Genomic DNA, 15,176 nt, shown 5'->3' on the forward strand with positions numbered 1-15,176 from the left:
TAATTCCTCAAGACTCAAAACTCCAATGTGGGCGACCTGTCAGAGAGGTTATAGATGGCCATCAGGTTACAGATGGAGTCTTTCCCCAGATCCACCCATAGTGGTCCCAGTAAATCTGGGTACCCACGCTGAAGTTATTTTCCCAGTTTCTGAATATATTATTGGAACAGACATTCTTGTCAACCAACAAATACCTAAATTGGTTCCCTGGCCCACAGATTAAGGTAGGAAGGGTCACACAGAGGGTCCCTGGATCTTCTACCAAGAGCAGCTCCACATTCCCTGGAAGGACTACAGAGGCAGTGCTACTATGAAAGATGTAGGGATGGTAATAACTCACTCATTTTCTAAGTTTGACTGCTGCTCCAGGGCAATTCTAGTTTTGTAACTGAGGAGATGTGATATAACACCCTCTATGAGCTCTGATGCTAAAGGAAGTCAAGAGGCCTTCAGCTATAGTCAGGCAAAAAGCCGCAGCCCGACAAGGCCCTCTATGGTGGATTTCCAAGAGTTAGTTAGCACTCAGTCACAAGTACTTAGCATCTGTTCTGTACCAGGTGCTGTACTGGATGTATGTCAGGGATACTATGGAGAAGGAGGCGTACCCCAGGGCTCAAAGAGCTCACATTCTTAACATGTAGAAAGACAGTAAAACTACAAGTACAACTTGGTGTGGTAAGTGCTCTAACAAGGATATGCACGCACGGGACTTTGGGAGTATAAAAGAGGGGTATGTAAACCTGACTAAGGTACAGTGTGTCAGGAGCGAGGAGTAGGGGAGGGAAGAGAAGAGTCACTCTAGCACAATTTAGCATTCAAGTACTGCAATCTCTCTCTATATTTTAACCATTAACTCCTTTCTCCAAACTGCAGCTCTAGAAAAACAGCTATACCTTACTAAGTTTGGTCATGAAATCAGCTTGGCACCAATACCAATCTACATCCTAGTGCCTCTAGTATTGCTTGTAGGATTTTATGTGGGTCCATGGTAGGCCCCAAGGCAACAACAAACTGGGTATTCTTATACAGCTGGTGATGATGAGTACTGAATTTCACTATGGGTAGTTTATCTGCTATTTTTCCCTCCCTTAGTGGTCTTAGGCATTTGGGTTGTATCAAAATGCTGCCATATAACTGGAGATACTGGCAAGAAATGCCCAGTGATCTGCCAGTGACAAATTCCCAGATGACAAAAACTTCTGCTCTGTCTTTTCTATTTCTCATTAGGCAATATTTTTACCTCATTCTAATGCATTTCATTTGTGGTACTAGTACTTCCTTCCAGTATTGGCAGTTAATAAGTTACATATTCTCTCATTTTATCAACTACTGTGTTTATTTTTATTGAAAAAAATACAATTTTTTCTGACACGATTTATGTGAAATCATATTGTTTGTATATGCATGGCTCCATTCTTAATTTTTTATTTACAATATTGCTTCCAAGAAAGCATGTGTTACAGAAAAGCAAATTGTTTCCAAGGCAAAAAATGTACCTGCCTAGAAATTTAGAAACTCCTCCCATAGCCAGAGGAGGTAACAGATTCCTACCCTGTCACTCTTCCTAGACAGCTCATTTTCACTCTTACAGACTTTCTTTTTCTAAGAGAAGGCAAGACACTCCTTTGCATATACCTAGGTATACACACTAAATGATAACTTGCAGGTTACAAGTATTCATGAATCACAGTTATAAAATATACTTAAATATAACTGAACCCAAAATTTGTTTTAAGACATTTTAGATGAGAAAATATGAGGGGGGAAATTACCTCAGTATATGGGGAAGGGAAAAAGTTCAACTGGATTTGCAGTGTTTTATTTGCTTCAATATATGAAACAGTGTGGCATAATGTTAAGGTCTGATAGAATTAGGTGATGATATATGAATGATTATATTATACTCAGTATTTTTCTATCTTGAAATATTTCACTCATTTTTTAAAAAAATGACCTAGGGATTAATAGATTATAGATAAAAGTCACTAGTTTAGTAATTTTAGAATTTGGGACATATTCACCATAAATCTAAGCAAAATCAGATACAATATATGGAATGAACTGAACCTCTTAGAAACAATATTTATTTTTTAAGCATATTTAGTGAATAAATCCCTTAAATTCTAGTGCTTAGATATTTCTACCACATGGGTCAATTAAATTTTATTTTAAAATATAGCAATTAATTTAAAAAATCCAGAAGTTAATCCATTAAGAGGAGAATTCCTCATTGTAGCCAGCATGAAGTATAGTGATGGAGATCCTTCCTTTGCTATGTGGACATTTTTAATGAAACAAATGGATTCAGCTATATGCTCTGCCGGATCACTTCCATCTTTTGTTCTCATGTTCTTCTGTAAACCTGTAAAACCTTCACTCTCTAAGTGACTTCAAAATCACCATGATGGCATCCTTCTTTGTTTTCTCACTCATTCATTCATATGACTGATCCTTTTTGAGTACCTAGAAATATAAGATCAAATGCAAGAGACTATGTAGGACTCACAGATAAAAGATACAAGAATCCTGTCTCCCTCCTTGTCTTCCTTGATAAGGTCATGTACACAAATAAGTATTAAAATATATAGTAGAAATGTTGATAGATATTGCTTTGGGAACATATATCGTCCAGTAACAGAGATTAGAAAGGATTACATGGAAAGAAAGGACTTTGATGAATGGATAGAATTTGAATGTTTCAGTTTCCAAAATCCCTTTCCTACTTATCTACCCATAGGAAGCACAAAGTAAATACTCATCTAGAGAAGACCAGAAGTGCCTAATAAATGATACTGGTATGAGGCAATGAGCATGGTCTTAGGAAAAAGCAGATACACATAGTGATACATTTCCCATATCAAAACAGGATTCTTCCTATTAAGATCTTGACAAGTGGGAGTAATGGACCAAATCAAACAAACACAATGAAATATAAGGTTCCACTGCAAAGACCTGTATAGAGATGTGGGGACATAGTCTAAAAAATAGCATTTGTTTCATTGTTCAGGGTCCTAGTCAAGGATAAACTCTACAAGGATCAATAACATAATGTGGCCAAAGTGCTTTCTGATACATTAAATTTTTATTAGTAACATATTTCCATGGTTCAAAAATCAATATTAATGTAAAAAATATATGCTTAGAATTGTTACTCCAATTTCTGTGCCAATCTACCTTGCCCCACTTCAGAGATTTCCACTTAAATTACTATTTTTTTAATCCTTTCAGTGTTTCTTTAGCCTAGTACAGGTAATATATACCTGTAATATGTAATACACATATTCTCTTTTCTCCATCTTTCATACCAAAAAAGGGAATATGCCTTCCTCATCTTGCTTTTTTCACTTTATTTTATATCTTGGCAACCTTCCCACAATGGTACGTAGAGTTTCCTCATTTCTTTTCCAGCTGCACAGTGTTCCAGTTTGTGGGTATATCACAGCTTATTGTGGTGGTTTTAAAATATTAAATTTTAAAATGCAAATTCTTTGATACTCATCCCATTAGAATTGAAGTCTATATTCCTTCACCTTACGTGCAGGTGGTTTATAACTGCTTTGACCAATAGAGCATGGCAGAAGTGACACCATATTTGACTTCTGAGACTAGGTCATAAAAGATCATATGGCTTTCACTTAGGTCATCTTGTGTTCAGGCATGTCTGATAGTTTTAATAATAACCTATGTCCTCATTAGGGACTGGCAGTAAATATAAATACTTTTGTTGAGCAAGGCAAAGCATTCTATATAGAGAACCAGAACAGGATCCCTGAATTCTGTAAACTTGGAAAATGGTTTTCTTATAAATAACTTTGTATTAATTGGCAGAATCCATATAGCTCAGTAGAAATCAATGTTTATTTGGGAAATTCCTATGGTCTAAGATTAATAACAACTCAGGCATCTGTGAAAGTCTTCTACTTTAAATCTTCTCACTATCGCTTCTATGTATTGCTGTTCCTCTGGATGGTGAATCTTAGCACTTTAATCTCTGAAACTTTAAAGCTTCACATGTTCAAATGATGAACTATTAGAGGCTTTCTTGTATACTGGTTTTAAATCCATATTATGGACCTGCGAAGCTTAACTATCTCAACTTGACAAAGCATAGGAGGAAAAAATATTTTGCCTTTGCCTTTAGAAATACATGCTTTGAATAGAATGCCCTGGCTGGTCATGCGGCACATACAAATACTTCCTATGGAAGAAAAAAATATTGCACGCTAGTTGGTCTTCTGATGCTTAAAAGAGCCATGTAACACTCCTTAATGTTCAATAATACTGTCTTTGCAATTTTCAAAAGGGTACTGGAAGAAATAGAAACTTAAGTAAAAAAGGGACAGTGGAAGTAAAAGAATGAGGTAAAAAAAGATAATCATCATCTATATTTTAAAGTCACAGATATATTCTCTTAGATGTATCCAGATTCCTTACCAAGAACAACTGTGTTATGGAATATAAAAGCAAAAGGGAACATACTACACCACTCCTTCTCAGGTGGAAAACTGAGGCCCAGAGATGTAAAGTAACTACTCTGAGGTCAACAGCTAGTAACTGGCAGAAAGAATTCAAGTGTCAGGTCCCCCAGGCCAAACTACACCTGGTGGCAGATCATTTCTGAGACTATACAGGGATTTAGTTATATAATGCTTGAGAAACTTACCTGAAGACCAGGAAGAGGAGATACACTTTCCATTTCTTTTTCACATATTTATTTTTATTCTTACAAAGAAAAAGAAGTTCACTTTATAACAGCAACCAGGAAAAGGAAAAAAAATCTAGAAAAGTGCCAAAGCAACACAAACTCTGATGCACTCCCTACTCAATCCACAAAACAAAAGTATGGAAGTTCTCTTGAAAGAAGAATAGCAGGCAGAATGTGTTCCCTTTTAAGAACTATTAAAGGGTTGTCATTCTCAGGTTATGCAATATCTCTTCATCCTTATAAAAATGGAACTCATAACAGCTGAGTGTAAAGCTGTACTCAGGGTTGTCTGCTTTTCCTCAAAGTGGAAGGATTAGCATTTCCATTGATCACTTTGCAGATAGTAGCTTACTGCCTTCAACTTTCCTTTCTAACATCTGAGCTATCTAGCTCACATCTGTATGCATCTGGCAAATCTTGCAAGATTTTTACAGAATGCTCTGTCCTAGAAGTCTGACATTCCTGAAAATAGTTTGAAGAATCCTTGGAAATAAATGAGAAGCCAAAAGCATCATCTCCCACTACAGTGAAGTATTACCATACATATAATAAATAATTGTTGAATAAAATGTACTCTTCAGGCCTGATCTCTCCCCAGACTCCAGATTTGTACATCCAATTGCATACTGGACATTTCCAATTGAATGATGACTAGAGGTATTTCAAACTCCACTTCTCAAAACAAAATGTTTATTTCCACTGTCCTTCTCCTCACCACCACCCCCAACACACAGCCAACTCCTTCTGTTTGCCCATTTTAGAAAAAAGTGCAATTTTTTACCTAGCTGTTTAAGTCATTTTTGAGATTTGTGATTCCTTTCTTTCCACTGATTCAATCCATCAGCAAGTCCTTCTGCTCTATGCATAAAATATGTCCTGAATCTAACCATATTTCACTGCTTCCATCACCTCTACCCTGGTTCAGAACAGCATTACCTCTTGCCTATTCCACTGTAACAGCCTCCTGATTAGTTTCATGTCTTATTAGCCTCTTATCATTTTTCACCCAATAATTCATTCTCCAAACACCAACCAGGATGATCTACTTAAATGTAAAACATTTAATATCTCATGTCTCTCGTCTGCTCCAAGCCCTTCATGGCCTCCCATTATCCTCCGCACACAATCCCATTTCTGAGGGTGGCCTACAAAGCTGCCATAAAACTTGTCACCCGCCATCTGCCTCTACAAGGATGAAGTACTAGCCACTGCAGTTGCTGACCTTCAACACACCCTGAAAGGAGTTCACGGCAGAGATCAGGAAGGAGGCACTATGTTCCCCAGGAAAAACTGGCAGAACAGGCCTTCAGAGAGTTAGGTATCTTTCAGGGGAAGATATAATGAGCCCAATTTCTTGCATCTTCTTACATCTAGAAAAGCAGTAAAATCATTAAAGGAGACATCTGCTTCTCATGACTAGCAGCAACCTTCTGCCAAAATGTGGGCTTAATTGCATGTCTACCCCTTTCACTAAAATCACATATATACTGACTTCCCACCTTACCTCTTTGGAACAGTTCCTCAGAGGTATCTGAGGGGCTGTCTCCCAGCCTATATTTCTCATTTTGCCCCAAATAAAACTTAACTCATAACTCTCACATTGTGCATTTTTTCAGTTGACAAAGCTCTCCTGGACTTCCTAGTCTAGTCCTCTAACTTCTTCTACCACACTCCCCTAAGTCACTACACTCTAAACAACTGTCCTCCTTGTTTTATAACAGCATGTTTTGTGCCTGTTGTTCCAGCTGCCTGACACACTCCTCTCCTAAATCTTCCAACAGCTGATTCCAACTCATTTTTCGCATCTCTGAGTAATTGTCATCTTTGAGATATCTTTCCTGAACACACTACCTGAAATACTCCCCGCACCACCATTTACTCTGTCCTCATGCCCTGCTTTGTTCTCTTCACTCTCTGGAGTTATAATCCTTACCAAATGTATCTCTCACTGAAATGTAAGCTCCCTAGCATCTGGAACAGTATAACAGGTGCTCAAATATTTGAAATGATAACTGACTGAATGAAACATTTCTTGATTAATGTTTTAAAGATGTTTGGTAGAGCCAGGAGGAAATGTGGGCATTATAAAATAGAATAAAAGAATCATAGAGCTTGATGCCTGCTGAATAACAGAAAAGGATTATAATAAGAAATGGGCTTGCCATAATATTGGAAAACTGGAAGCAGATATACTTCAGCAACGTTTGGGCTCTATTTTCCCTTCATAAGGATGTGGTCTCACTGAAGGAGATTTTGATTCAAGAACAATTTTGTACAAGGATCTACTGTACAGCACAGGGAACTATATTCAATACCTTGTAATAAACTATAATGGAGAAGAATCTTAAAAAGACTATATATATATATAGTATAACTGAATCACTTGGCTGTACACCTGAAACAACATTGTAAATCATTTGTACTTCAGTAAAAAACAAACAAAAAAACATTTTGAAAAAAAACTCCCTTAAATGGAGCATCAGCTTTAGCACACAGCACAATATCAAGCTTCCCTACTTTCTCAGTATCACAGCAGGTCCACACCCATATTGGGACCTTCACGGAGCTTCCGGCAGCTGCTCCCAAATATGCTGCATCGGGGGCTTCCCTGGTGATGCAGTGGTTGAGAGTCCGCCTGCCGATGCAGGGGACACGGGTTCGTGCCCCGGTCCGGGAAGGTCCCACATGCCACGGAGCGGCTGGGCCCGTGAGCCATGGCCGCTGAGCCTGCGTGTCCGGAGCCTATGCTCCAAAATGGGAGAGGCCACAACAGTGAGAGGCCCATGTACCGCAAAAAAAAAAAAAAAAAAAAAAAAAAAAAATGCTGCATCTATTTCCATTCATTGTGACAAACTGGTTTCTAGTGGGTTTCAGAAACCTTGGCAAATATTGATAAAATGAGAATTTAATTTAATCTTATAGTTGGTTGTGCATATAGTGTGGGTCCCTGGGTCTACATCATTTCTCCCTGCCGGTCCACAGCCAACCTTAAACTCTGCAAGGATGTAAGGAGGTTCCGAAATTTAAGACTGCCCAAATAGATTCAAGGACTCTAACTCAGTGTAATGGACTGAATGCTGTGTCCCCTCAAAATTCATATGTTGAATCCTAACACCCCAATGTGATGGTATTAGGAGGTGGGATCTTTGGGAGGTGATTAGGTCATGAGAGTGGAGACCTCATGAATGACACTAGTGCTCTTATGGAAAGAACCCAAAAGAGCTCTCTTGCCCTCCTTCTGCCACATTAGGATACACAGAGAGGTTGGGGGTCTGCAACCCACGAGTTCTCACTAGACACCAAATCTGCTGGCGCCTCCATCCTGGATGTCCCAGACTCCAGAACTGTGAGAAATAAATGTTTGCTGTTTAAGCCACCCAGTCCATGGTATTCTGTTATAACAGCCTGAACCAAGACACTCTAGTGCCTAGTAAAACTCTAGTCTAGTGTAGAACATAGTTCCAAGTGAAATAAATCTTTGCCTCTCTTTAAAGTAAGGCACCATTTTTAACTTTAGATTTCTTCAGGTAGAGGATCAGTAAAAATATACTTTATTTATTGTACAATTTCTAAGTAAGAAGTCCAAAAGTTCATATTAAATAACTTATCTCTCAAACCAGGAGCCAATTTATTTTATAATCACTGAAAACATTTCCTCAAGCAACTTCGAATTTACACACTTTTTAAAGTGAAACAAGGTGAAAAGGAAATGACAATGCCTTCTAAAATGCAATTATGTTTCATAGGAAATCTAAGTGTGTTTCAGAATAAAGGAATATTAACCTCTTCGTTGAAGTTAAGTTGCTTTGAGGTAATTTTACAATTAAAATAAATGCACATTAGAGTATTACATTAGATGGAAATGAACAGTTCTTCAATTCTTTAAAAAGGATTTGAATATAAACGTATCTTTTTTTTAAATTTTACTTTATTTATTTTTTTATACAGCAGGTTCTTATTAGTTATCCATTTTATACATATTAGTGTATATATGTCAATCCCACTCTCCCAATTCATCACACCAAAACCCCCACCCCCACCCCCCCTGCTGCTTCTAAACAAACTCTCACTAAGGTCACTAATAACTTCCATGGCACTAAGTTCAAATGACATTTTTTTAGACCTTATCTATTTGCTTTTTCTTGTAGCTTTTGACATGTTTGACCACCCCTTTCTTGAAGTGTTTTCTTCCCCTTGATTCAGTGATCTTACAGTCCCCTGGCTTTCATCCTACCTCACTGGAAGACACTTATCAGCCTTTTTGCAGGCTCTTCTTAATCTGACTGCGCATTAAATTTGGGAGTTTCTCAAAGCTTTGTCCTAGGCTCTCTCTTCTTTTCTGTTATGCTTTCTCCCTGAGTGGTCTCATATAAAGCTTCCCAAACTTTTCCACATTTTGGTACACACAGAAAACAACAATATTTGTATAGCTACTCAGAGCTGGTGGCCACTGGACTAAAGGTTTCTGCTACTCCAAAGACTGAGGATGATCCATATCTTAACACATGTATGTTCTATCTCGTTACATTCTGTGGCACACTGATGGGGCTTTGGGAAACTCTAAATCAAGATCCATGTATTTGGCTATCACCAATATGTAAATAACATAGTTTTATATTTTCAGCCCAGATCTCATTTCTTAGCCCTATACCTGTAAATCCAATAGCCTATCTGACATCGCTTCTTGGATATTTGAAAGCACCTTAAATGTATCATGTCTAAAACTAAGCTCATGATCTGTATTCTTCAAAACCTAGTCTTCTTCTGGTGTTTTGCCTCAGTGTAGGCAATCACACCAAGTTGTAGAAGCCAGAATTCTAGGAAATATCCTTTCCACCTCCCTCTCATTCCTACATTCAATCTATCATCAAACCCTCTTCAGTAATTCCTAACATCTATTTATCTCTCCACTTCTACCACCACCTGAGTCCAAGTTATCATCACAGTTTATCAGATTTGTCCAAATCATTATAGTAGCCACTCAAAGTCATCTATCCTCATCTACTCTGGCCCTTCTCTAATTCATTCTCTAATCCATAGATAGAGTAATTAAAAAATAATAAAAGATCTAACCAGATCATCCCTTTGCTTAAGGCAAAATTCTTCAACATGACCAATCATCTCTGCATACACTGATTAATACTTATTGTTCTGGTCATCTGTTGCTGCAGAACAAATCACCCAAAGACTTAGGGCTTAAAACAACAATTTACTATTAGCTTTCATGATTCTGTAGATTGTTCAGACTCAGTTGGAATGTTAATCACCTAGAATCTGCCATGCAGGTGCAGTAAGAATTTGGCTTGGCTTGGAGTCATCTGAAGGCTCAAATGGGCATCCAAGATGGCTTCTTCACTCACATGTTTGAGGGCTGGTCAGGCATCCCTCTCTCCATATAGCCTCTGCAGGTGGCTAGCTAAGGGTTCCTCAAAGCATGGCAGCCTCAGGATGTTCAAATTCTTATATAAGTTACTTTCCTCAGAGTGTACTTTATAAGAGACCAAGGCAAAAGCTGCAAGACCTCTTGTGACCTAGTCTCCGAAGTCATTCAGCTCTCTATTACCTTATTCTGTAGGCCAAAATCAATCACAATGTCAGCCCAGATTCAAGAGAAGGACTATCTAAGGACTTGAATATCAAAAAGCATAGTTCTAAGGAGAGTCTCTGGAGAATATGAACCACACCAACCTCTCCACTCCCATTTTGCAGCACATTCCCTATTGCTGTTTCTACTTTCACCACACCAGCTTTCTTTCAGTTCCTAGTACTTACCACACTCTATCTTGCTAGAGGCTTTTGCACATACTTTTTTTTTTCTTTCTTTTGCTTAGAGTGTTCTAATCCCCTCCTTGCCAAGTTAACTACTGCTCAGCTTTCAGAGCTAAATCAAGTCTCAGGAAAGCCTTTCCTGACCAGGTTAAATCTTTTCATTATATACTCTCACGGCACTGGATATATTTTTAGCACCGTCCTCATCCCCACTGCACTTTTGCATTTGTTTGAATGATTATGTAATTTATGTCTCAATACCCCCCACTAGACTGGAAGAGGAGCCATGTCTGTCTTTCCCTTCTTACCACAGAGCTTGGCTAGTACTCCAATATTTATTTGCTGAATGAATAACAGAAACAAACTAAGCAAATGAAACTATCTCTGTATAACAAGTACTCTTTTCCCTATAGAATTATAGTGAAGTAGATAATCACATTCCCGTATTCAATACATAATTAGACAACCCAAATATAAACCATTTTTCACAGATGACGTCTCATAAATTTAGAGGTCATATTCATTTGCCACATCCTACCTATAAAATTAGCAGATGCATAAAGAAAGCAAACAAATATAGCCAAATTGTATGTTTTGTGGTATTTTTTCCAACCTCCTTTCAAATGAGCCTAAAACTCTCTTTGATTTTAATTTCTATGATTTAACAAAAGCTGACAAATATACCAAATGGGGCACTGTAATCACAGGAGAGGTGATGTCCTCCTACTCTATGCAGGCATACAGTACTGACAGCAAAGACCACTAGAAACATTCCACTTAGAAACCCAGGAGGATTTGTTACACAAATGAAACCAGATGCAAAATACTAACTGCTCCCCCACTACATTATTGATAACTTGTCTATAAATAAACACTCCATCAACTTTCAATTTGAAATGGAATATTTCATCTTGGGGTGGGATCTCACATTCCTGTTCTTAGAAGGTTACACAAATAGCGAAGATTTGAATTGGAGAAAATAGTCACTAGTTATGGCTATTAACCACTTCTATGAAAAATTTTTAATGTCTGGGTAATTATAGATGGTAATTATCATAAACCAAAGTTCTTTCCCAAAAAGTACATTCTATTTCTGGTCTTTTGAATCCCAAGCTTCAACTCTACTGTTGTCAACTACTGAAAATATTTGGTCTAGTGACAGACTGTTTCTTACAATCTGAAATGATTCAACCATGTCTTTACTTATTCTTTTTCCTCATGTTCCATGAGGGCATGGATTTGGTTACTCTTGTTTACCTAGAGCAGTCTCTGGCACGTTGTCCCACCTGATGAATTACTGAATGAGTAATTAGCACTGTTCTTCTAGAATCAAATATTGTGTATTTACTCAAAATATTTATCAAGATTCTTATTTGTTATTTATTAAGAAAAGATATTTTGCCAAAAATGCAGAAAAAAAAAGCCTTTTACTTCTCATTTATGCTTCTTGCTTCCTAGGTATTATGCCATATGAAATTAGTGTTTCTAATTATCTAACCTGTCTCATTCACGAGTTAAGAAAAAAAATTGTTCTACAATAGGCAGAAAGAGCTTTTTGATAAAAATTTGTTACAAACAAGACAACAGGCCCCAAATGGAGTTACTTATGCCTCTCTCAGAAATGGACTCTTAACCCAATCAATCAGAAATCTCCTGATCAGCACTAGTGAGGTCATCTGCCTGATAAGCCCCTGCCATACCCTAAAGAAAAGTGACCTTGCCACAACCAATCCACATTTTGCTAGTATAACTTCCCTGTCCCACTCCCTTCTGCCTGTATGAGTCTTTAATTTTGTACAGTTCCTTAGAGGTCCTTTTTATCTGCTAGGCGGGATTCTGCCTGATTCATGAATCACTAAATAAAGCCAATAAGATCTTTAAAATGTACTCAGTTGAATTTTGTTTTATAACACATTGAATTTCTTTGGTAAAAGTTTTCTGGAATGAAACTTCTTTTTCTTAGTGGCTGAGCTGAAACTTGTACCGTATTTTGTGCTTTGAGAAGTCTTATCAGAATAACAACTATTTGGCAAATGATAAAGAAGTCTACAAGCAGGTCCGTGAGTACGACCATTTCTGTGGGATAATTTAGCCACTCTCTGACTAAAAACAAAAAAACATAGATGCAAGATAGAGGCATGAAAATCTGTTATGGGACAATTTCTTAAATCTAAATTCTGTCTCTCAATAAATCATCAAATATTTTGTCTTAAAAGGGTGAATTGATGAAATTGAAACAGTCATTAATAAGTGTTTAAACCTGCTGTAGACCGTACAGTTTAGATAACAGTAAACACATTAACATCAAATTTGCCTTTTAAGGAAATTCCCCCCAAGAGGTGTCCTCTGACACATGTTTAATGCTGATCAACAAACATGACTTTTGGGTTTTCTATGGGTGAGTATTTTGCACCTTTTGTATCATTTTGCGCCTTATTTCTCAACTCATTAATCACACTAAATTATTCACAGCTAAACATCCTTTTCCTTTGTCCTGCTTCTTGTTAAGTGTGGAATAAGATCTAGATCATTGCTTTTCAAGTTATGAAGTATTAAATGGAAATTTTAAATACTTGACAAGTTCGACTTGCTCTACAGCTGCTCCAATTCCAGACTTGAACGTAGAAAAAGTTGTGTTACAGGAAACAGGATCCACCCACATTTTCAAAGGCATTAATGTTTGCCTCCTTAGGTTTTTAAATGTCTCACATTCAGCCAAAAAGGAGAGATGCACTTAACCTACATTTGCAAGTGCCATAATCGACCTATCTTTTCACTACTCTAAGTGGTTTTTTAAAGTCTTGCCTTCCATTTTCTATAACTACTGACTCCGCCTTATTTCTACTATAGGAATCAACTAAAAGGCTTAGAACAAGGATAGATCTTGGAATAAATTGAATAGTTTGGTAAATAGATTTCCCCCTTCTTTCTTCAGACCCCATTGCCATCAAATCTTTCTTGATTCCATCTTATGAAGAGAAATAAATAGAAATATTTATTTTATTAACTTGGGTTTCTTTTAAAAGTCAATTTCAATCTCACTCAGATATGCATCAAAAATATTCCATCTTCTCTTCTATTCCTCATTTACCACTAAAACTAACACATACTCCTTACAAGTAGAAGCAATAAGGAAGGGCAGAGATTTCAGACATGTTAGGAATATTGATTAACTCTTCTCCTTTTGCTAAGGCAATTCCCTGATTGAACAGACCACTGGTGGATGAATGGTAGGAAATGCATATTTTTCAAGCTAAGCCCTTTCAAGGACAGATGCCAAGGTGAGCAGTACTCCTGGTTTCTCAGCAACGTGAAAGAATTTGTGAATGACTGTGAAAGATTTGCACAACCATCCAGCTGCACTTAGGAGCTGCTCTAAAACAGCAAAGCCCAACCTGGGAAATTCATGTCACATCCTGTACCCCTGGGTCAGAAGTGGTGAAATACACACACACACACACACACACACACACACACACACACACCAACAGCAGTGGATAAGACAGGGTGCACACACACACACACACATCCCATACCCGTGGGTAAGAAGGGGCGAAATACACACACACGCACACACTCACACACGCCACACTACACCATGAGAAAGCCCTGCGGTGAAGCTCTCAGGCAGGCAGGCTCTGCTTCAGAAGGCACAGTCAGCATCCCTCTCTCCCAGCCCAAGTGAGAGGCTGGCCTCCGCCTCAGAGCTCCCTGGTCTTTACATCCTAGGCTTTTTCTTACAAAGTAGAAAGATCTATGCTTGCCTTACCTCTGGGGCTGCTTTCTTGTAAGTATGGTGGGGCCGTGGGAGTGACATTTCCAGAATGGGATGCGGAGAGCAGAGGCGAGCGTTCGTCCACCCCATCAGCAGCCATGACTGCAGCAGTGGCGCCGGGGCCGGGGTGGAGGCTGAGTCTGGGGTTGCGGCTCCGGTTGGAGGCGCTGTTAGCGCTACTGCCGCTGCAGCCGCCTCCGGGAGGACCCGGGATGTGTCACAAGGTAGGAGGCGGGCAGGGAGGGGGGATGCGGGATCGAGAGGCGGGGAAGGGAAGCGCGCTGGGAAGCACGCCTAGGGGAGGGGAGCGGATGAAGGAAAAAAAAATAAAAGAAAGGGCCCGGGAGAGCTGGGGGAGGGGAGAATGGGAGGAGCAGGAGCCCTGGGAACTTAGTAGGGCTGACTGGGAAACGCTGGGAAGGGAAGGTGCCAAGTAACCGAAAGCAGAGAGGAGGTAAGTGGGCGGGAAGGGATACAACTCTTTCTTCTTTGTACTTCACGTTTCCTTAACTAAGGAAAAAGAAGAGTGACGAGCAGCCTGAGACGGGGCAAAAGGCCTGTGGCTTGATTACAGGAAAACTACAGCAATCACAAACCCAAGTTTAGCTCCTCAAGGGAGGAAGAGGAGTTCTTTGCTGTCAAACTTTGCAGCAATTATATAAAGAAAACTTATTCCTAGGGTTATCAATTCCTTCTCCAGGGCTGCTGCTTTTGTTAGGAAATCATTTTTCAACATCTGTTGTCTAAGAGGAAGTAGATGTTTGTATGAGCAGTGCCATTTCCTGCTTTTCCTTGTTAATTTTTAAATATCTGTTTGGCACTCTAGTAACTGTATCTTATTGAAACTATGCATAGTGTGTTGGTTTTTACAAGTTTAGTTTAACAAGATAGGTTGTCATTTTAGTTTTGTTTTTGTACTGTATTGTC

General features: G+C 38.6%; 1 protein-coding gene across 1 annotated transcript in view; it reads right to left on the reverse strand.

Annotated features, from left to right (window-relative positions):
• The window catches only part of PIP4P2 (phosphatidylinositol-4,5-bisphosphate 4-phosphatase 2), a gene marked incomplete at both ends in the record, with an annotated part of 95,818 nt that extends 81,469 nt beyond the window's left edge, over positions 1-14,349 (reverse strand). Inside the window, one exon of the mRNA XM_079722538.1 lies at positions 14,244-14,349. Within this exon, the coding sequence (XP_079578664.1) occupies positions 14,244-14,349 (106 nt within the window). The remainder of the gene's footprint in view (positions 1-14,243) is intronic.
• Between the last annotated feature and the right edge of the window lie 827 nt (positions 14,350-15,176).

Source organism: Hyperoodon ampullatus, assembly GCF_949752795.1.
Source record: "Hyperoodon ampullatus genome assembly, chromosome: 17".
NCBI classification, from domain to species: domain Eukaryota; kingdom Metazoa; phylum Chordata; class Mammalia; order Artiodactyla; family Ziphiidae; genus Hyperoodon; species Hyperoodon ampullatus.